The following is a 22,464-nucleotide window of genomic DNA, read 5'->3' as shown; positions in this document are numbered from 1 at the left end:
GGCAAGAGAATTGCTTGAACCCGGGAGGAGGAGGTTGCAGTGAGCCAAGATCGCACCATTGCACTCCAGCCTGGGCAATAAGAGCGAAACTAGGTCCCCCCCCACCCAAAAAAAAAGTCCAAATGTTTTTTTCTTACCCTTAAGTAGTAAATAAGATGCATTATATACAAGCAAACCCAGGTAAGGGAATGAGCAAGTGCATTTCAAGTCTCAGCTCACTTCTTAATTAGCTGTAATTCCCTGTGCACGTTACCCTACCTATTTTAGCCTGTTTTCCTGTCCGTAAAATGCACTAATGCTGAGAGGAGGGGGTTGGTGTGGAGAGACAGTGCTGGTGCTTTACCCAGTCAGTGGCGCTGGCGCGGGAACCGCCCAGTTGGAGAGGAGGGCGTGGCTTCCGGCATTTGGTGGAGCCTTTGTATCTCGCTCCCGCCAGAGCTTGGGATCAGTCTCAGCTGTTCTGTGTCCTCCACCTCGGGAGTGCCCGGTGACTGTCACAGCCTCTTGCCCTGTGATCTGCAGGTTCTGGGAGACGCACAGCTAAGATGCCAGGACATCCTGGAAGCTGGGAAAAGGTGAGTGTGCGGGGTTGGGCATCCCGAGAGGGGAAAGCGGGCTGTGAAACCGGCGGGACCGGCCTCCCTACAGGCCGCTCCCGGGTCGCCGACCTGAGACCCCGCTGGCGCAGCTCCGCCCCAGACCCCTCTCGCCGTAAGATGGCGGCTGGGCCCGCAGCCGGGATCCCCGCGTCCCGCCCGGACCCTGCGGCGCCCTGTCTGGAGCTCCCTGGGCAGCTCTGCTCGCAGCCCCGAGTATTTCCCGGATTGTTCAGGGATGCCAGGCGGGTCTTTAGGGCAGAATTCCGACTCGTGTGTGCGTAGGAGGAGCTGCGGCAGGTGAGACTCCTAGCCTCTTTTGTTAAACATTTTGTTTGTTTGTTTGAGACGCAGTCTTGCTTTGTTGCCCAGGCTGGAGTGCAGTGGCGTGATTACTGCAACCTCTGCCTCCCAGGCTCAAGCGATTCCCGTGCCTCAGCCCCCCGCGAAGCTGGGATTACAGACCTGCGCCACCACGCCTGGCAAACTTTTGTATTTCTAGTAGAGCAGTGGTTTCACTATGGTGGACGCTGGTCTGGAACTCCTGGCCTCAAGTGTTCCGCCCGCCACGGCCTCCCAAAGTGCTAAGATTACAAGCATGAGCCACCGCGCCCAGCCTCTTCTATTAAATATTAAAGGGAGTCAATGTTAAAACGTTAACAAGCTTATTTGAGCAGTGATTGGTGAAATGGAAAGCACCCCAGCCATAATATGTGGCCCACCTGAGAGACATAAAAGGAAAGGGTTTTATAAAGGGCGTGTGAGAAGGCAAACCAAATTCAAGAATTGGTTACAGTTATGTAGTCACCTTATTTGTATGATTCAGGTGGAAATTTCCTGGTTATGTAAGCAGAGGTTAATTGCAGGTTTATGATTGGTTAAGCCTGAATTTTGTTTCTGCCTAAAATAGTAATTTATAAGAAGTGAATTTGAGTTAGGTTTTTCATTTTTTGCTTATGAATACAGGGCACTAGAGCCACTGCAGTCTAATTTCCTGCTGTTTAATTATCTCAACACTCCACAGGAGGACTGGTTTACCTCTGTGACTTCCTAATGTATGGCAAGCAGGACTTCTAATCCACCTTTTCTCCTAGCTTAACTCAGGCTTGCAGTAAAATTATAAATGTCCACTTTCATTCCTACATTCTCAAATGTAGGAAATGAGGACAACTTCCTCCCTCCAGTTTACAACACTATCAAGTATTTGTCCTTTATTGTACATTTCAAAAAATGTTTTAATTGTTAATCGTGTTTTTACACAGCAGTGAATGGCAGGTTTTTAAAGATTTGTTTTCTGTCTGTAAATTTTTTTTTTTTTTTTTTTTTTTGAGACAGAGTTTCACTCTTGTTGCCCAGGCTGGAGTGCAATGGCATGATCTCAGCTCACTACAACCTCCACCTCCCAGGTTCAAGCGATTCTCCTGCCCCAGCCTCCCAAGTAGGTGGGATTACAGGCTTCTGCCACCATGACTGGCTAATTTTTGTATTTTTAGTAGAGACAGGCTTTTGTCATGTTTGCCAGGCTGGTCTCGAACTCCTGACCTCAGGTGATCCACCCGCCTCAGCCTCGCAAGTGTATAAACATTTTATGTGAGAAAAAAGTAGAAAATAATCCTCTGGAACTCCACTGTAAAAAAAAAAAAAAAAATCTGTGCCTCTCTTCCTTTTTTCTAGGCACACACACCTTATTAGTACATCTCTGGGTTGAAGTTTTGCTTTGGAGAAATTACAGAGCCCTTTAGAGCAGCCCTCCAGTCTTTTTTTGGTCATGAGTTTCAGAATGGTCTGGGATAATCCAAGATGCCCACAGTGGCCATATCTCTTGGAGTGTCTAATGAATATCATCCCCTGGGTCATCTCTTAGAGGACAGCCTGACGAGTAAGAGTGTAGCCTCTCAGAAGAGCAACTGGATGGCCTAGGCCTGTGGAAAATTTCCTTGTATACCATTTGTCTAAAAAGCTAACACTTGGAAAATTAAAATTATTTTTTCACAAAGGAATGCTTATACACTGTTGGTGGGAGTGTAAATTAGTTCAACCATTATGGAAGACAGTGTGGCAACTCCTCAAAGACCTGAAGACAGAAATACCATTTGACCCAGCAATCCATTATTGAGTATTTACCCAAAGCAATATGAATTCTTCTATTATAAAGACACATGCATGCATATGTGCATTGCAGCACAATTCACAATAGCAAAAACAATATCACTGATCACTGCCTATCAGTGATAGACTGGAAAAAGAAAATATTGTACATATACACCATGCCACTGTGCACCCATAAAAAAAAATGAGATCATATCCTTTGCAGGAACGTGGACGGAGCCGTAAGCCATTATTCTTAGGAAACTAACACAGGAATAGAAAACTAAATACCACATGTTCTCACTTATAAGTGGGAGTTAAGTCATGGGAACACATGGACCCATAGAGCGGAACAACACATACTGGGGCCTATTGGAGGAGGGAGAGGATCAGGAAAAATAACTAATGGGTAGTAGGCTTAATACTGGGGCGATGAAATAATCTGCACAAAAAACCACCATGACACACATTTACCTATGTAAAAAATTTGCACATGTACTCTTAAACTTAAAAGAATTTGGTGGCTTTTCCAATAATTCCCTGATAGCATTTTGATTTTGCTTGTATATGACACCTATTATGTATAAGACATTTGGATTACACAGATGAACAGGGTTCAACATACCTGCTCTGTAGGAGTTTATAGGTCATTAGCATGGATAGGTGTGTAAATTATTAATTTATTCTGGAGAATAATACTTGTACATAAAAAGACACAAGGTATTGAGCTGAATGGTAATAGTGATCAATTGTGCCACTGACATAGAGGGAAAATCAAAGAGCTTTATAAAGGAGGTGACATTTGAGTGTGTGTCAGGGTTTAATAGAACTTTTTGTGTTAATGCTGCTGGTGCAGAGTATACCTTTTTTTTTTTTTTTTGAGATGGAATCTCCCTCTGTTGCCCAGGCTAGAGTGCAGTGGTGCGATCTTGGCTGACTGCAACCTCCACCTCCCAGGTTCAAGCGATGCTCCCACCTCAGCTTCCCGAGTAGCTGGGATTACAGGTGTGAGCCACTGCGCCCAGCCCCAGAGTAAAAAATTATTTCCAGCCTGGCTAACATGGTGAAACCCTGTCTCTACTAAAAATACAAAAAATTAGCTGGGCATTGTGGCATGTGCCTATAATCCCAGATACTCAGGAGGCTGAGGCAGGAGAATTGCTTGAACCCAGGAGGCGGAGGTTGCAGTGAGCCAAGATCACCACTGCACTCCAGCCTGGGCAATAGAGCAAGACTCCATCTCAAAAAACAAAACTAAACAAAGAAAAGCCTGGGCGTGGTGGCTCGTGCCTGTAATCCCAGCACTTTGGGAGGTCAGAGGTGGACAGATGGACAAAGTCAGGAGTTTGAGAGCAGCCTAGCCAATATGGTGAAACCCTGTGTCTACTAAAAATACAAAAATTCGCTGGGCGTGGTGGCGGGCACCTGTACTCCCAGCTACCCGGGAGACTGAGGCAGGAGAATTGCTTGAACCAGGGAGGTGGAGGTTGCAGTGAGCCGAGATCATGCCACTGCACTCCAGCCTGGGCAACAGAGCGAAACTCTGTCTCAAAATTATTAAAAATAAAATGTTGGCTGGGCGCGGTGGCTCAAGCCTGTAATCCTAGCACTTTGGGAGGCCGAGGTGGGCGGATCACGAGGTCAGGAGTTCGAGACCATCCTGGCCAACATAGTGAAACCCTGTCTCTACTAAAAATAGGAAAAAAGTAGCAGGGTGTGTTGGCAGGTGCCTGTAGTCCCAGCTACTCAGGAGGCTGAGGCAGGAGAATGGTGTGAACCCGGAAGGTGGAGCTTGCAGTGAGCCAAGATGGTGCCACTGCACTCCAGCCTGAGGGACAGAGCCAGACTCTGTCTCAAAAAAAATAAATAAATAAAATAAAATGTTACCCGTTGACCCTGAAATATATTGAGGGGTCTTTCCCGATGACATAAAAATGAACAAGTGTGTAAACAGTTAAAAAGTTTCTTCTCAACCATTTTTTTTTTCTTAGATGGAGTTTCACTCTTGTTGTCCAGGCTGGAGTGCAGTATCCCAGTCTCAGCTCACTGCAATCTCTGCCTCCCAGGTTCAAGTGATTCTCCTTCCTCAGCCTCCTGAGTAGCTGGGATTACAAGCACCTGCCACCACACCCAGCTAATTCTTTGTACTTTTAGTAGAGATGGGGTTTCATCATGTTGGCCAGGCTGGTCTCGAACTCCTGAACTCAGGCGATCCACCCGCTTCCCAAAGTGCAAGTATTAACAGGTGTGAGCCACCATGCCCAGCCTCTCAACCTAATTTTTATTCTTAGTAGACACCTTGGTGATGAGCCAATCAGATGTCGGTATTGATGAGAAAAAGCAGAAATGATTTCTGTTGATTCTTGAAATAAATTTTTTTCCAAAGGACAGGAAGATCCCATCCCAGTAAGGCAATGCAAGAACCTGAAGCAAAATGCACCTGAGGCTCACAGTGGGGTACAGTACAGTGTCTCCTGGGAAGGTGGTCACTGAGTAATTTAATGGGCAGGATGGGGATGGGAGAATGTTTTGAGTGATATTATGGTCTGACTTGACAGTGGAGTCAGACATGTTTGTGTCCCAATCAGAACTGCCACTTCCTGAGTTTGTCACCTTGGAAAGGTTTTTTCACTTACTTCAATTTCAGTTTTTTAATAACTGTAAGTTACATTTCATCAAAAGAGCTTAAAAGATGTTTAAAAAGTAAAAGACTACAAAAGGTATATTTCAGAAAAATCTAGTCATATATGTTATTTGTTAAAGATTCTTATTGACCTTTATCTTCTCCAGAGTGAGTGTAGTAAGTTTCTCATGTCTGTTTTTTCTGGTTGCATAATTATTATTATTATTATTTTTTGAGACGGAGTCTCGCTCTGTCGCCCAGGCTGGAGTGCAGTGGCGCGATCTCGGCTCACTGCAGGCTCCGCCCCCCGGGGTTCACGCCATTCTCCTGCCTCAGCCTCCCGAGTAGCTGGGACTACAGGCGCCCGCCATCTCGCCCAGCTAATTTTTTGTATTTTTAGTAGAGACGGGGTTTCACTGTGTTAGCCAGGATGGTCTTGATCTCCTGACCTTGTGATCCACCCGCCTCAGCCTCCCAAAGTGCTGGGATTACAGGCATGAGCCACCGCGCCCAGCTGCGACTCTTTTCTTACCTGGGCTTTGCTAATAGTAGAGATTGTGACCTATCTCTGGGCCCAGCACCTAGATGTTATGGCTGTCCTTCCATGCCTGGTCCATGCCCACAGAGAAGAGTGACTTATCGTTAGGCTCAACACACAAGTGATTCGATTCTTCTGCATGATCCCAGCACACATGGCTTATTGTGACATCTCTAGACCCATCACCTAGATGATGTGACTCTCTTTTTCTTTCTTGGAACTGTCCATAATGAGGATGGTAACACATAACTTGGCCCAGCACTTATGTGATATGACTCTCTTCTTTTGCCTGGGCTTATCAAATTGGGTGATTATGTCATATAGCTTTACTCAGCCCCTAGGTTATGTGACTCTCCTGTTTCTCCTGAGTCCAACCCACAGAGGTCATTGCAACACATCTCTGACCCCTAATTTAGGTAATTTGACTCTCCTGCCCGGGCCTTCTGCTCAGTGATTTTTGTGACATATTTTTTGATTCAGCACCTAGGTAATGTGACTCTTCTCTACTGCTTGGACTCTGTCACAGAAGGTATTGTGATGTATCACTGGGCCTGACACTTAGGTGAAGATACTGTCTTCTCCTGCCTGGGCCCTGCATAAATTGTATATTTTGACATGTCACTGGGTTCAACACATGGGTGATTCAACTCTCTCACATGGACCCTGAGCATGGGGTTATTAGGACATTTGTTTTTGTTCATCGTCTCAGTGATATGACTCCTCTCCTCCCTGAACCCTGTCAAAAAGAACGATTGTGACATATCACTGAAACCAGAACTTGGGTGATGAGACTCTTCTGTCTAGCAACCACATATTTTGGGTATTGTGATATTTCACTAGGCCAAACACCTAAAAAATGGGAGGCTCCTGCCTCAGCCCTGTCCACATATATCTGCATCCATTACATAAAAGATGTGATGCCTTTTCCGCCTCTACCCTGCCCACAGGAAAGATTATGACACATTGCAGGGCCCGGCCACCAGGTGTTGTGTCTCTCCTGCATGTGCATAACTTTCAGGAGAAAGTTGTAACATGTCACTGGTTGAAAACCCAGATGATGTGACTCTCCTGCCTTTTCACAGCCCTCAGGGAAAAAATTTACATATCAGTGGCCCAGCATCCAGGTGATGTGACTCTCTTGGGTGCTTTCTGCCAACAAGTTGATTGGTAACATATATCTCGTCCTAGCTCACAGGTTTGATGATGACTAATACTTCGTCCCAGCCAATAGAAGAGATAGTGTCTCTCACAGCTAGGCTTAGAAAAAGGAGTAAAATCCCGGGTCTTCTCTCTGCATGGAGGTTATAGAGAATCACCACTCTCTTATATATTACATAAAGCACTCAGATGGTACGGAGCATGTCATCATAGGACCCAGCAAACAGGTTAGATCATGTTTCATGTAAGCGCTCCTTGTCATCCTCACACATGGTAAAAGCCCACTGATGAGATCATAATTCTCATGCACAGATGCAGTCCACAGTTAAAATTGTAACTATCATATGTAAACATGTGGCCACAGTTGAGATGGTGACTCATTTCTAAACCCAGCTCATAGGTGAGTGAGGACTCTCCTCTCTGGACCCAGCCAATTAAAGAGATGTTGACTCATACCTAGACTTAGGACCACATAAGATCATGGGTCCAAAGCAGCGCAGAGTTCTCAGAGCAGGTTGCAACTCATACAGTCCTCAAGAGAGTGCCCTTACAGGGCCAAGCACACAGGTGAGATTGTCAAACTTATATTCACACCCAGTCAATAGCAAAGATTGTCATTTACTTAAATAAACACACCCTACTTTTGAGGTTCTGAATCTCACTTTTGGAGGCAGTTGAATGTTGGAAAATTGACTCTCATTTGTGGATTTTGTCCACATTTGGGTTAGTGACTCTTTAATCAAAATTCAGCACACCTTTGTGACTGTAACTTCACTAAGGAGCTTTATTTAGAGATGAAGTTTCGTTCTTGTAACCCAGGCTGGAGTGCAGTGGCATGATCTCGGCTCACTGCAACCTCTGCCTACTGGGTTCAAGTGATTCTCCTGCCTGATTCTCCCAAGTAGCTGGGATTACAGGTGCCCACCACCATGCTGGCTAATTTTTTGTATTTTTAGTAGAGATAGGGCTTCATCATGTTGGTCAGGCTGGTCTTGAACTCCTGACTTCAAGTCATCCACCCACCTCGGCCTCCCAAAATGCTGGGATTACAGGTGTGAGCCACCGTGCCCAGCCTAAGGCACACAATTTGCAAAGGAAATTGAGGCTCTTGCACAAATCCAGTCCACCCTGTACTTAGACTCAACATGCAGGAGGTGTTGACTCTTATCCCTTGACTCAGGACGTGTATAATTGTTAATGTCATCACAAGACCTTTCGACAAGTGTAATTGTGACATACACCTTGGCCCAGCATCTGAGTTATTTGTCTCTTTCCTGGATCCAGCTCACAGTGCCATATCACTGGACCTAGACCCTTGGTAATATGATTCTATTCTGCCTTGATAAAGCCCACAGGGGTCATTGTGACATTGCTGGGCATTGTACCTAGGTGATTTGAGTCTCCTCTTCTGCCTTGGTGCTGCCCACAGGTATATTGTGACATATTGCTAGGCATATGTTAGGTGACTCTTTTGCTTGTGTCCTAAACACATAGGCCGTTGTAACGTTGCTGAGTGCAACACGCAGGTGATGTAACACTTCATCCTGGACCTGTCTACAGAGGGCATTGTAATATATGTCTTCACCAATCACCCAGGAAATGTGACTTTTTATTCCTGCCTGTTCTCTACTCACAGGGGGTATTGGGACATATTGCTGGGCCCAGCACCTAGCTGATGTGACTTTTCTTTTTTCTAGGTCCTGCTGACAAAGGAGATTGTGACATATTGCTGTGCCTAACACTAAGGTGATGTTACTTCTTTGCTTTGGCTGTGCCCTTGGAAGGCATTGAGACATACTGCTGTGCCAAGCACCAAGATGATGTGAGTTCTCTGCCTGAACCCTGACCACAGGAAGCATTGTGACCTATCTATTGACCCATTGCAATCTCTCCTATGGAAAAAGCATAGATAAATACCCTCTTTTACCTACATGATTTGACACTCCTCTGCTGCCTGGGCCATGCCCACAGAATAGAGAGTGACTTATCGCTGGACCAAGCACACCAGTGATGTAATTATTCTGCTTGGTCCTTGCACACACAAGTCACTGTGATATATGTTTGGGCCCATCACCTAGATGATGTGACTCCTCTTCTGGGGTTTGTCCACAGTGGGAATTGTGATACATCGCTTGACGTAGCTCCTATGTGATGTGACTCTTCTTTCATGCCTGGGCACTTCCCACTGGGATGATTGGGATGATTGGAACATAAAGCTGAGCCCAGCACCTAGGTTATGTGACTCTCCTCTTGTTTATGAGCCCTACCCGCAGGAGTCATTGTGACATATCTCTAGGCCTCTCACTTAGGTAATGTGACTTTTTTGCCTAGGCCCTCCCGTCCAGAAATATTGTGAAATATTTCTAGACCAATAGCCTAGGTGATGTGACTCTCCTCTTCTGCTTGGGACCTGCATACATTGTGTGTTGCAACGTGTCTTTGGGTCCAACACCAAGGTGATGTGACTGTCCTGCATGGATGCTCTCACAGAAATATTATAACACATCTCTTTATTCATTATGCAGGTAACGTGACTTTTCTCTTCTGCTTCAGGCCTACCAAAAGAAAAGATTGTGACAGATCACTGGACCCAGCACCTAGGTGATGTGACTCTCCTTATTTGCCTGAGACCTGCATATTTTAGATATTGTGACATACAACTGGAACAAACACCTAGGGGTTGGAATGCTCCTGCCTGAGTCCCTCCCACCGGAGGCCTTGTGATGTTTTTTTGTTTGTTTTTTGTTTTTTTGAGATGGGGTTTTGTTCTTGTTGCCCAGACTGGCGTGCGGTGGTTGCTCACCGCAACCTCTGCCTCCCGGGTTCAAGTGGTTTTCCTGCCTCAACCTCCCGAGTAGCTGAGATTACAGACATCTGCCACCATGCCCGGCTAATTTTCTATTTTTAGTAGAGACGGGGTTTCTCCATGTTGGTCAGGCTGGTCTCAAACTCCTGAAATCAGGTGATCCACCTGCCTTGGCCTCCCAAAATATTGGGATTACAGTTGTGAGCCACCGCGCCCAGCTTTGTGATGTATTTCTGCATCCATCATGCAGGAGAAAAAACTCTGTATTTTTGCCCGCATTCTGCCCATGGGGAAGATTTTGACATATCGTTGGGCCCAGCAACCAGTCATTGTGTCTGCCATATCTGGGCCCAGCACCCAAGGGATCTCACTCTTCTACATGTGCCCTGCTTCCAGGGGAGGATTGTAACATCCCTGGTCAAGCCCCCAGTGATGTGATTCTCCTGCTTGATGCCTGCCCTCAGGGAGGATTGTGACATAGCGTTGGCCCAACACAGTTGATGTAACTCTTGCATTTGCTCTTTGCATACAGGTAGGATTGTGACATATATCTGGCCAAGCGTGCAGATGTAATGATGACTGTCATACCTTGAAGAAGCCAATAGGAGAGAGAATGTTGCTCTCAGGCTTAGGAAAATGAGGAAGTCTTTCTATACAAAAGTCATAAAGAATTACTACTCTCTCACATATATAAAGCCCTAGTGTGTTACAGAGAATGTCATAACAGGGCCCAGCACACAAGTGAGATTGTTTGTCCTATGCAAACCACGCCAACCTTTACAGTTGTCACCCTGACCCATTGACAGAGTCCACTAGTGAGGTCCTGAAACACATGTGAACGCAGTCCACAGTTGGAATAGTGACTGTTATCTGTGAACATCTGACTACAGTTGGGATGGTGACTCATTTCTAAATCCAGCTCATAGGAAGGTGAAGACTCTCCTATCTGGTCTCAGTCAATTAGATGTTGACTCTCATATCTGGGCTTAGAACCACAGGAAAGATGCTGGAGCTCCTTGTGCAAAGGTCACAGAGGATTACCAATCTTGCATATTGTATAAAGTCCTCAGGTGACATAGAGGGTGTCTCTCGAATGCACACCCAGGCAACAGTAAAGATTGTCATTCTCCCACATAAACACATCCCACTGTTGAAGTTCTGAATTTCACAGAGGCTGTCAAAAGTTGGATGATTTCCTCTCATGTGTGGATCTGGTCCACAGGTGGGTTAGTGACTTCCAGACCAAGATTCAGCACACATGTAAGGCTGTGACTACACTAAGAAGATACAGTCTGCAGAAGAAATCGTGGCTCTTTTGCACACATTCTGTCAATCATTGAGATTGCGACTTGTACTTAGACCCACCATACAGGAGGTGTTGACTTTCATACCTTTAGAACCTGGACATGTTTGGAATTTCTAATCTAATCCCTGGACTTTGCTGCAGGTGTTATTGTGTGCATTGCAAAGCACCTTAGTGATTTGACTCTCCTGCCTTGGCCAAGCATACAAATGAGATTGTGACATATGGCTTGACTCTGGACCTCCAAGATGTGACTCTTTTTTTCCAGCCTTGGAGCTGCCCACATATTGCATTGTGACATATTCCTAAGCCCTGCACTCAGGTTATATGACTCTCCTTTTTTGCTTAGGCCCTGGATTTTTTTTTTTTTTTTTTTTTTTTTTTTTTTTTTTTTTTTTTTTTTGAGAAGGAGTCTCGCTCTTTCACCCAGGCTGGAGTGCAGTGGCGCAATCTCGGCTCACTGCAGGCTCCGACCCCTGGGGTTCACGCCATTCTCCTGCCTCAGCCTCCCGCGTAGCTGGGACTACAGGCACCCGCCACCTCGCCTGGTTAATTTTTTGTATTTTTTAGTAGAAACGGGGTTTCACTGTGTTAGTTAGCCAGGATGGTCTCGATCTCCTGACCTCGTGATCCGCCCGCCTCGGCCTCCCAAAGTGCTGGGATTACAGGCGTGAGCCACCGCGCCCGGCCTGCCCTGAATATTTTTCATGTTAAGACATATTACTAGGTCCAACACCTATAAAATGGGAGACTGCCACCTGGGTCCTTTCTACAGAGGGCCTTGTGACATACCTCTGCATCAGTAACCTAGGAGATGTTATTCTCCATTTTTGCCTGTACTCGCCCCACAGAAAAAATTGTGGCTGGCGCAGGTACCAGGTGATGTGTCTCTGCTGCCTGGGCCTGGACCACAGAGAGCATTGTTACTGATTGCTGGGCTCAGCACCCAGGTGATGTGACTGCTGCCTGTGTGCTGCTTTCAGGAGAAGGTTGTAACTTATTCCTGGCTGACTATTCAGTTACACTCCTGACCTCTGCCCTCGGAAAAGGTTGTGTCAAGCCAGGTCCGGTGGCTCATGCCAGTAATCCCCAGCACTTTGGGAGAACCGAGGTGGGTGGATCGCCTGAGGAGTTTGAGACCAGCTGGCCGACATGGTGAAAACCCGTCTCTACTAAAAATACAAAAATTAATCAGGCATGGTGGTGGGCGCCTGTAATCTCAGCTACTCGGGAGCCTGAGGCAGGACAATTGCATGAACCTGGGAGGTGGAGGTTGCAGTGAGTCAAGATCGTGCCACTGCACTCCAGCCTGGGCAGCAGAGCAAGACTCCGTCTCGGAAAAAAAAAAAAAAAAATTACAAAAATCAGCCAGGCGTGGTGGCATGCGCCTGTAGTCCCAGCTACTTGGGAGGCTGAGGCACAGGAATCGCTTGAACCTAGGAGGCAGAGGTTGCAGTGAGCCAAGACTGTGCCATTGCACTCCAGCCTGGGCAACAAGAGCAAAACTCCATCTCAAAAAAAAAAAAAAAAAAAAGGTTGTGTCATATTCCTGGCTAAAAATCCAGATGATGCGACCCTCTCTCCCTATTCACAGGCAGGATTGTAAAATACATCTTTTTTTTTTTTTTTTTGAGAGAGTTTCATTTTGTCACCCAGGCTGGAGTGCAGTGGCATGATCTTGGCTCACTGCAACCTCCACTTCCCGGGTTCAAGCAATTCTCCTGCCTCAGCCTCCTAAGTAGCTAGGACTACAGGCATGAGCTACCACATCTGGCTAATTTTTGTATTTCTAGTAGAGATAGGGTTTCCCAGTGTTGGTGAGGCTGGTCTTAAACTCTTGACCTCAGGGGATCCACCTGCTTCGGCCTCCCAAAGTGCTGGGATTATAGGTGTGAGCGACTGCACCTGGCTTGTAAAATACATCTGACCTAGATCACAGATGCAATGGTTACTCTCATACCTCACACTATCTAATGGGAGAGATGCTCTCTCTCTCTTTTTTTTTTTTTTTTTGAGACAGTTTCGTTCTTGTTACCCAGGCTGCAGTGCAATGGCGTGATCTCTGCCCACCGCAACCTCTGCCTCCCAGGTTCAAGCGATTCTGCCTCAGCCTCCCACGTAGCTGAGATTACAGACATGTGCCACCATGCCCAGCTAATTTTGTATTTTTAGTAGAGATGGGGTTTCTCCACGTTGGTTAGGCTGGTCTCGAACTCCCGACCTCAGGTGATCTGCCCACCTCGGCCTCCCAAAGTGCTGGGATTACAGGCATGAGCCACTGCGCCCAGCCCAAGATGCTGTCTGTTACAGCTAGGCCTAGCGTCATGAATATGATTCTGGGTCTCCTTGTACAAAGGTCATAAAGAATTACCACTTTCTTGTATACTATATAAATCTCTTGTGGTACAGAGAGTCTCATTACAGGGTTCAGCATACAGGTGAGATTGTTTCTCATATACACTCCCCACCACCTGTTAGAATTGTCACGCTCACACATGGACAGAGCCCACTGGTGAGGCCCTGAATCTCACACACATACACAGTCTATAGTTAAAATTGTGACTGTCATATGTGAACATCTGGCTAGAGTTGAAATAATGACTTATTTCAGGCCGGGCGCGGTGGCTCACGCTTGTAATCCCAGCACTTTGGGAGGCCAAGGTGGGCAGATCACGAGGTCAAGAGATCGAGACCACGGTGAAACCCGGTCTCTACTAAAAATACAAAAAATTAGCCAGGCGTGGTGGCAGGCGCCTGTAGTCCCAGCTACTTGGAGAGGCTGAGGCAGGAGAACGGCATGAACCCAGGAGGCGGAGCTTGCAGTGAGCCGAGATTGTGCCACTGCACTCCAGCCTGGGTGACAGAGCGAGACTCTGTCTCAAAAAAAAATGACTTATTTCTAAATCCAGTTCATAGGCAAGTGAGAATTCTACCTGTCTAAGCCCAGGTAGGATAGTCAACATGTCCCTAATTGGCTGGGGGACATGTTGACTCTTCTATCTGAGCTTAGGGCCAAACAGTTCATGGAAGGGATGAAGGCTGTCAGCTCTCATGCACAGATCCAGTTGGTGAGATTGTCACTAGCATACTCAGACCCAACATACTCTGATACCTAGAACTGGGACATGTGCAGGATTTTTAATTACTGAACCTTCCTGCAGGTGTGATTGTGACATATGTCTTTGTTATGCACCTGAGTGGTTTGATGCTCCTGCCTTGGTTCAACCCAAAGTGAAGACTGTGATGTATCACTGGACCCAGCATCTCAGTGATGTGACTCTTCTTTTTGGACACCACAAATTTTGGGTATTGTCAAATATTGCTGGATCCTGTACCCATGTTATGTGACTCTCCAACCTGTGTCCTGCATGTTGTGCCATACTGCAGCACAATGTGTCACATTAGACATCATTACATATTGCTGGGCTCAACACCCAAGTGATGTAACATTTTCCTGGGCCCTGACTACAGGAGGCTTTGTGACATAACTGAATGCCCATAACCATGGTGATGTTACTCTTCTCCTGCCTGGTCTCTGCTCACAGGGAAATTGTGACATATCATTGGCCTAGCATCTTGGTCATGTGACTCTCCTCTTTTTCTCAGGCCCCACATATTTGGGTATTGTGACATACCCAAATGTGACACTGGGCTCAACACCTAAGGGATGGGGGGGGTCCCCTACCTGGCCCCTTCCTGAAAGGGGCATTGTGACATACCTCTGCATAGGTATGTCACAGTTATTACCTAGGAGATGTGACTCTCCTTTTCTGCCTGCACCCTGCTTACAGGGAAAATTGTGGCACATTTCTATGGCCAGCAACCAGGTGACGTGTTTCTCCTGCCTGGGTCTTTGTTACAGAAAAGATGGTTGACATATCACTAGGCCCAGCATCTAGGCGATGTGACTCTCTTCCTCTGCCTGGTGCCTGCTTACAGGAACATTGTAGCATATTGCTATGCCCAGCACTTTTCTTTTAGGTTTTGCCTGCAGGAGACTTTGTGACATTGCTGGGCCCTTCATTGACATTCTGTGACTCTTCTGTCTCTGCCCACTTGGGCCATTGTGACATATTGCTGGGTCCAACATCCAGGTGATGTAACTTTTATGCCTGGGTCCTGGCACCAGAGGACATTGTCTTTGCACCAGTCACACAGGTGATGTGATTTTCTTCTGTTACCTGGTCTCTGCTCACAGGAAGAATTGTGACCTTGGTCAGGCATGGTGGCTCACACCTGTAATCACAGCACTTTGGGAGGCCAAGGCGAGTGGATACCTGAGGTCAAGAGTTTGAGACCAGCCTGGCCAACGTGGTGAAACCCCATCTTACTTAAAACACAAAAATTAGCTGGGCATGGTGGCAGGCGCCTGTAGTTCCAGCTACCCACAAGGCTGAGGCAGGAGAATCGCTTGAACTGGGGAGGCAGAGATTGCAGTGAGCCGAGATTGCACCACTGCACTCCAGCCTGGGTGACAGCGAGACTCCATCTCAAATTTAAAAAAAAATTGTGACCTTTTGCAGCACATAGCTGATTTGACTGTGCTTTGTGGAGTACACCAAGCAGGTTGTCAAACTGGTGGTCCCTTTACTGAAATTTCGTTTCCACGATGGTGTTGGTGGGGCAGCAGCAGAATCCGTGCCTTTTCTCCTGGAGTGTGCGAGTCCGTGGTCCTGAGTATCTCACACAGATGTGGCAATTTATGTGATCTAATTAAGACCATTGGTACAGAAACAGATTCAGACGTCCTCTCAGAAATAATGCATTGTTTAGCAAAGTGTATTGATGTAATGGGAGATGGATGCCTTAATAATGAACACTTTGAAGAACACCTTTGCCACATGTCCTCAGGACCTTCTGAGGGCTGTGTCATGGGGTGTGGTCACTCATTTGACTCACAATAAATTTCTTCAAATATTTTAAAGAGTTTGACTCAGTCGACACAGTTGATGTGTGGAGCACTCTTGTTGTGCCAGCCAGTGTTTCCAAGCTGTTTAGATATTTTTGCTCATAAAATCTTCATCAGCAAAAACTCTGTAGGTAAGTTTAATGATTCCTCGTGTCACAGACAAGGTGACTGAAGGAAGAAAAAATTCAGGAACTTGCCCAAAGTCAGCCAGATAGGAAGTGGCTGAGCTAAAGTGTGCTCTGACCTACTCCTTCTTGCTTCCCTTTTACAGACAGTGCCGTTGTGCATTGATTAAACAACTATTTGAGCACCTGCCATGGGCTGAGCACTGTGATTGGCACTGGGAATATAGTGGTAAACAAGACATAGCTCCCCGGAACAAAAGTATAAGGAAGTAAACAAAGAACACCAAGATTGTATCAAAGATGTGAAATGCCAGAACATGCTGCTGCTGTAAAGAATGTCCACAGGGTTATTGGGGGTAGCTTCTAATTAAAACCTAATTAGTAGGTTCTAATTAAAACCACCTCTAATTAAAAGGAGGTGGGTAAAGCAAACCTTTCCAGAGACTGCCAGAGCTGAGCCAGGTCTGGAGACTTATCAATGTGAGTACTTAAGAGTTTGTCTCAGTTTCTTTGCAGCCCCTAAAATCTTAAGAATGTCTGAAAAGAGAAGTGTCTTTTGTATGTTAATGAGATTACTTCTGGCTGGAGGCTTCTGGACAGCCTCAGGACCAGGGTTGATTGCCAGAGAAATCAATTGTGTAATAGAGGATTAAAACTCTCAGCTGGCCAGGCATGGTGGCTCATGCCTGTAATCCCAGCACTTTGGGAAGCAGATCACCTAAGGTCAGGATTTCAAGACCAGCCCAGCCAAAATGGTGAAACCCTATCCCTAGTAAAAATACACAAATTAGCTGGGTGTGGAGGTGAGCACCTGTAATCCCAGCTACTCAGGAGGCTGAGGCAAGAGAATCACTGGAACCTGGGAGGTGGAGGCTGCAGTAAGGCGAGATCAAGCGACTGCACTCCAGCCTGGGTGACAGCAAGACTCCATCTCAAAAAAAACAAAAACAAAAACTCTCAGCTTAACTCTTACCTCCTTGGATGGTAGAGAAGCCATCCGGGCTTTGCAAAAGTAAAAAGAGTGCCTTATTTGATTCAACTAAATAAATTGTTAAAGGGGAATATCAATGAAAAGCTCTTCCACCCCAGCCTCACTAATTAAAAAGTACCAATTGGGGGAAGTTTTTTTGGTATCCTGAAATTGCTTTCGGCCTTTCCGTGCATACCATCCTTAAGAAAGGGCACACTCAAACCAATCTATAACCTCGTGCCGTTCTCAAAAAAAAAAGGTTAAGTTTATACCGAAAGTGCACAATTTAGCTGTTTTCATTAAGCCAACAATATAAGCATACGCAAGCAAAGATTATTCTGTCATGTGATGGGTTTTATCATTTATAACTCTTAGGGCAAATCTTACAGTATTCTTGCAGGAATAATCATAAAACCACTTGATTTTTTTTTTTTTTTTTTTTTTTTTGAGATGGAATCTCACTCTGTCAGCCAGGATAGAGTACAGTGGTGCAATCTCGGCTCACTGCAAACTCTGCTTCCTGGGTTAAAGCCATTCTCCCTCAGCTTCCTGAGTAGCTGGGATTATAGGCATGTGCAACCATTCCTGGCCAACTTTTGGTATTTTTAGTAGAGACAAGGTTTCACCATGTTGTCCAGGCTGGTTTTGAACTCCTGACCTCAACTGATCCACCCGCCTTGGCCTTCCAAAGTGCTGGGATTATAGGCATGAGCCACTGTACCTGGCCAAAAACCTCTTGATTAAAAAAATGTTGCCGGACGCGGTGGCTCACAACTGTAATCCCAGCACTTTGGGAGGCCGAGGCGGATGGATCACAAGGTCAGGAGTTCAAGACCAGCCTGGCCAAGATGGTGAAACTCCGTCTCTACTAAAAATGCAAAAATTAGCCAGGCATGGTGGCAGGCACCTGTAATCCCAGCTACTCAGGAGGCTGAGGCAGAGAACTGCTTGAACCCGGGAGGCGGAGGTTGCAATGAGCCAACATCACGCCACTGCAATCCAGCCTGAGCGACGGAGTGAGACTCCATCTCAAAAAAAAAGTTAACAAAATGCTAACAATATTTAAGACATTGCTGATACTATTTTACCAATAATTTTAAAGTCGCCTTATTTATTAAGGATTATATGTAAGTCACAAACTTTTTTTTTTTTTTTTTTTTTGAGAAGGAGTCTCACACTCTCACCCAGGCTGGAGTGCAGTGGCGCCATCTTGGCTCACTGCAAGCTCCGCCTCCTGGGTTCATGCCATTCTCCTGCCTCAGCCTCCCTAGTAGCTGGGACTACAGGCGCCTCCCACCATGCCCGACTAATTTTTTGTATTTTTAGTAGAGACGGGGTTTCACCGTGTTAGCCAGGATGGTCTCGATCTCCTGACCTCGTGATCCACCCGCCTCGGCCTCCCAAAGTGCTGGGATTACAGGCGTGAACCACCGTGTCCAGCCTCTAATTTTTTTATTTCTGATTTAAAGTTGGATGTCGGCCGGGCGCGTTGGCTCATGACTGTAATCCCAGCACTTGGAGGCCGAGGCGGGTGGATCACGAGGTCAGGAGATCGAGACCATCCTGTCCAACACAGTGAAACCCCGTCTTTACTAAAAATACAAAAAATTAGCCAGGCGTGGTGGCGGACGCCTGTAGTCCCAGGTACTCGGGAGGCTGAGGCAGGAGAATGGCTTGAACCCGGGAGGCTGAACTTGCAGTGAGCCGAGATTGCGCCACTGCACTCCAGCGTGGGCGACAGAGCGAGACTCCGTCTCAAAAAAATAAAAATAAAGTTGGATGTCTTGGCCGGGTGCGGTGGCTCACTTTGGGAGGCCGAGGCGGGCAGATCACGAGGTCAGGAGATGGAGACCATCCTGGTTAACACGGTGAAACACCGTCTCTACTAAAAATACAAAAAAATTAGCTTGGCGTGGTGGCAGGCCTCTGTAATCCCAGCTACTGGGGAGGCAGAAGTAGGAGAATAGCTTGAACCTGGGAGGTGGAGGTTGCAGTGAGCCAAGGTTGCATTGCGCTGCTGCACTCCAGCCTGGGTGACAGAGTGAGACTCCGTCTCAAAAATAAAAAGAAATAAAGTTGGATGTCTTGTAAGGTAATGTTGAGTAATGCGGAAATACATGTAGACATTTCTGCATGAGATTTGTACTTACACAGACCCCCCACACCACAAAATAAAACAGATAACCACAGCCTGACCATTAGGGCCAAGGTCAAATAGCAAAATAAGTTTGCCTTTAATCTGTTTTCTTCATATATAAACATTGGAGGTCAAGACTGTGGACAGGGCTGGGCTCACGCCTGTAATCCGAGCACTTTGGGAGGCCAAGGCGGGTGGATCATGAGGTCAGGAGTTCAAGACCAGCCTGGCCAAGATGGTGAAACTGCCTCTACTAAAAATACAAAAATTAGCTGGGCATGGCAGTGGGCGCCTGTAATCTCAACTACTCAGGAGACTGAGGCAGGGAATTGCTTGAACCCAGGAGGTGGAAGTTGCAGTGAGCTGGGATCGTGCCACTGCACTCCAGCCTGGGCGACAGAGCAAGTCTGTCTCCAAAAAAAAAAAAAAAAGGCCCCGCGCAGTGGCTCACGTCTGTAATTTCAGCACTTTGGGAGGCGAGGGTGGGCAGATCACGTGAGGTCGGGAGTTCGAGACCAGCCTGACCAACATGGAGAAACCCTATCTCTAATAAAAATACAAAAGATTAGCTGGGTGTGGTGGCGCATGCCTGTAATCCCAGCTACTTGGGAGGCTGAGGTAGGAGAATTGCTTGAACCCGGGAGGTGGAGGTTGTGGCGAGCCAAGATCCTGCCATTGCACTCCATTGCACTCCAGCCTGGACAACAAGAGCGAAACTCTGTCTCAAAAAAGACTGGACAGATATGAAGACATAGAGCTTTCTTCTCCTGTCGCCCCATCACTTTTTGTTCACTGTCTAATCTGGAAGGAAGGTGGTCAACAGGTGGCCAGCAGTGGTCTATGTGTGGTTATTTTATTCTTGCTGCCTTCTGCTCTTTTATGGCCACTATCTGTTCCACCCGGGGAACTGAAGAGAGATGTTGGTAGGAAGAGGCTTTCCCCCACCTCTGATGTCCAGGTCCTTCACTCAGCTGACATCCCAGCTGCACTTCAATATGACAGCTGTTGGCCACATGTGGCTACTGGGTCCCTGGAATGTTGCTGGTCTAAACTGCAATGTGTTGGAAAGGTAAAATACAGAGTTAGTTTCAAAGATTTAGTTTACATATATATATATATATATATATATATATATATATATATATATATAAAATATATACATATATTCATTACTTATTGCTCACATATTAAACTGATAATATTTTGGATATATTGGGTAAATTAAATTGTTACAATCAACTCCACCTTTTTCTTGTTTCTTTTGTTGCATAGTAGAAAGTTGTATAGTAGAAAATTTAAAATTCACATGTGGCTTATATTTTATTTCAGAGGGATTGCCTTTTTAAAAAAATCTCAGGCTGCTTTTCAAATGCCAGAAACCAGGAAGATCATAAAAACTGAAATTTTAAAATTATGGTTATTTTTCATTTGTGAATAGCCATATAGTATGTCATTTATAAATACATGAAACCTTATACACGAGGTTAAATGCAAATACCGTACGGGGTGGGCCTGGCTCAGCTCAGGGAGGAAGCCCTGTCTGAAAAGACTGCAGCTTAGGCTGTCAGTCTTTCTTCATTCAGTCCAGCATTTGGTCAGGTCTTCTGTCACTCAAGACCTGAAGGGGCCGGGCCTTAGACGTTTTCCAATCAGGGACGCTGAGCTGGGGACCGTCCAATCAGGCACGCAGCTGGAGCGGACAGGGCGGCTTCCGGGATTTGGCGGGGCCTTTGTCTCTAGCTGCAGCTGGAGCTTGTGGTCTCGTTTTCCGTGCTCTGTGTACCCTGTTCCTAGAGGCCCAGCCTCTGTGGCCCTGTGACCTGCAAGTATTGGGAGATCCACAGCTAAGACGCCAGGGCCCCCCTGGAAGCCTAGAAATGGTGAGAGTGGCGGTTCCGACATCCGGAGAGAGAGGGAGGGGCTGGTTGGAACCGGTGGGAAGTGGCTGTGGCGGACTCGGGCCTCCCCGCAGTCATCTCCACAAACTGCGCCCCGAGTTCTCCTTGCCCAGCTCGGCCTCAAGTCCCCTTCAGCCATAAGATGGCGGCTTCGCTGACAGCCAGGGCCCCAGGCGTCTTGTCTCTTCCCTGCGCAGTGTCTGTGCCCTGACCTGAAGCCCTCTCGGGGTGGCTCTCCACCCGCAGCGCCGCGTCTCTCCCAAATTGTGCAGGGACCACGGGAAGGTAGTCAGGGAAGAATCCTGACTCGGGGAGAGGGTTCATGAATGGGAAGGACTTTAGTCCGCTTCGTTTCCGGTTCATCTTTCCCCCTATTAAAAATTTAGGGCAGGCCGGGCGCGTTGGTTCACGCCTGTAATCCCAGCACTTCGAGAGGCCGAGGCGGACGGATTACCCGAGGCCAGGAGTTCGAGACCAGCCTGGCCAACATGGCGAAAACCCCTCTCTACTGAAAATACAAAAATTAGTCTGGCGCAGTGGCCGACGCCTATAATCCTAGCACTTTGGGAGGCCGAGGCGGGCAGATCATGAGGTCAGGAGTTCGAGACCAGCCTGACCAACATGGTGAAACCCCCGTTTCTACTAGAAATACAAAAAATTAGCCGGGCGTGGTGGCACGGTCCTGTAATCCCAGTTAGTCAGGAGGCTGACGCAGGAAAATCGCTTGAACCCGGGAGGCGCAGGTTGCAGTGAGCTGAGATCACGCCATTTGCTCTCCAGCTTGGGTGACAGAGCTTGACTCCGTCTAAAAAAAAGAAAAAAAAGAAGCCGGGCATAGTGGCGCCTGCCTGTAATCCCAGCCACCCACTCGGGAGGCTGAGGCGGGAGAATCGCTTGAACCCGGGAGGAGGTTGCAGTCAGCCAAGATCGCGCCACTGCACTCCATCCTGGGCGACAGAGTAAGACTGTCTCAAAAAAAAAAAAAAAAAAAAAATGGCAGTCTCCGCAAAAATATTAAAGAATTTCATCAAAGAGTGGTTCAAAAATTTTAGAGCACCCCTATGGGTTGTAGTTTTTGGTTCATAAGAGGGGCTTGAAGGACTTTTATAAGGTGCATGATGCAAAAATCCCAAATTCCATAATTGGTTAGGTACAGTTATGTTCTTTCTGTCTTCTTCCTGTCTGTCTTTGTTTATTTGTTTCTCTCCTCTTTTCTTCTTCTTTTTATTTATTTATTTATTTTTTGAGACGGAGTCCTGCACTGACGCCCAAGCTGGAGTGCAGTGGCAAGATCTGCAACCTCCGCCTCCCGG

General features: G+C 46.7%; 1 protein-coding gene and 1 long non-coding RNA gene across 7 annotated transcripts in view; both read left to right on the top strand.

Annotated features, from left to right (window-relative positions):
- The first annotated feature begins 375 nt into the window (after positions 1-375).
- Positions 376-16,036, top strand: LOC134732305 (uncharacterized). 4 transcript variants are annotated; one of them, XR_010115327.1, is made up of 4 exons: positions 393-575; positions 8,701-8,825; positions 9,557-9,604; positions 10,342-16,036. It is a non-coding gene; the product is annotated as an uncharacterized lncRNA (long non-coding RNA). The 4 variants fall into 4 exon arrangements; XR_010115326.1 differs by having other exon boundaries at positions 401-575; positions 9,529-9,604; XR_010115325.1 differs by having other exon boundaries at positions 376-575; positions 9,557-16,036.
- A 4,735-nt stretch (positions 16,037-20,771) lies between these two features.
- LOC129459812 (zinc finger protein 724) overlaps positions 20,772-22,464 on the top strand; it is a 283,659-nt gene continuing 281,966 nt past the window's right edge. For 2 of the 3 annotated variants that reach the window (XM_063616347.1, XM_055237031.2), the window contains exon 1: positions 20,776-21,133. In XM_063616347.1, coding sequence (XP_063472417.1) covers positions 21,131-21,133 — 3 coding nt within the window. In that variant the 5' untranslated portion in view covers positions 20,776-21,130. Of the gene's footprint in view, positions 21,134-22,464 lie in introns of all 3 variants that reach the window. The other variant, XM_055237030.2, reaches the window with a different exon arrangement.

Source organism: Symphalangus syndactylus, chromosome 13, assembly GCF_028878055.3.
Source record: "Symphalangus syndactylus isolate Jambi chromosome 13, NHGRI_mSymSyn1-v2.1_pri, whole genome shotgun sequence".
NCBI classification, from domain to species: Eukaryota; Metazoa; Chordata; class Mammalia; order Primates; family Hylobatidae; genus Symphalangus; species Symphalangus syndactylus.
Note: the sequence above shows the minus strand (reverse complement) of the source record. Positions and strands in the feature narration are given on the sequence as shown.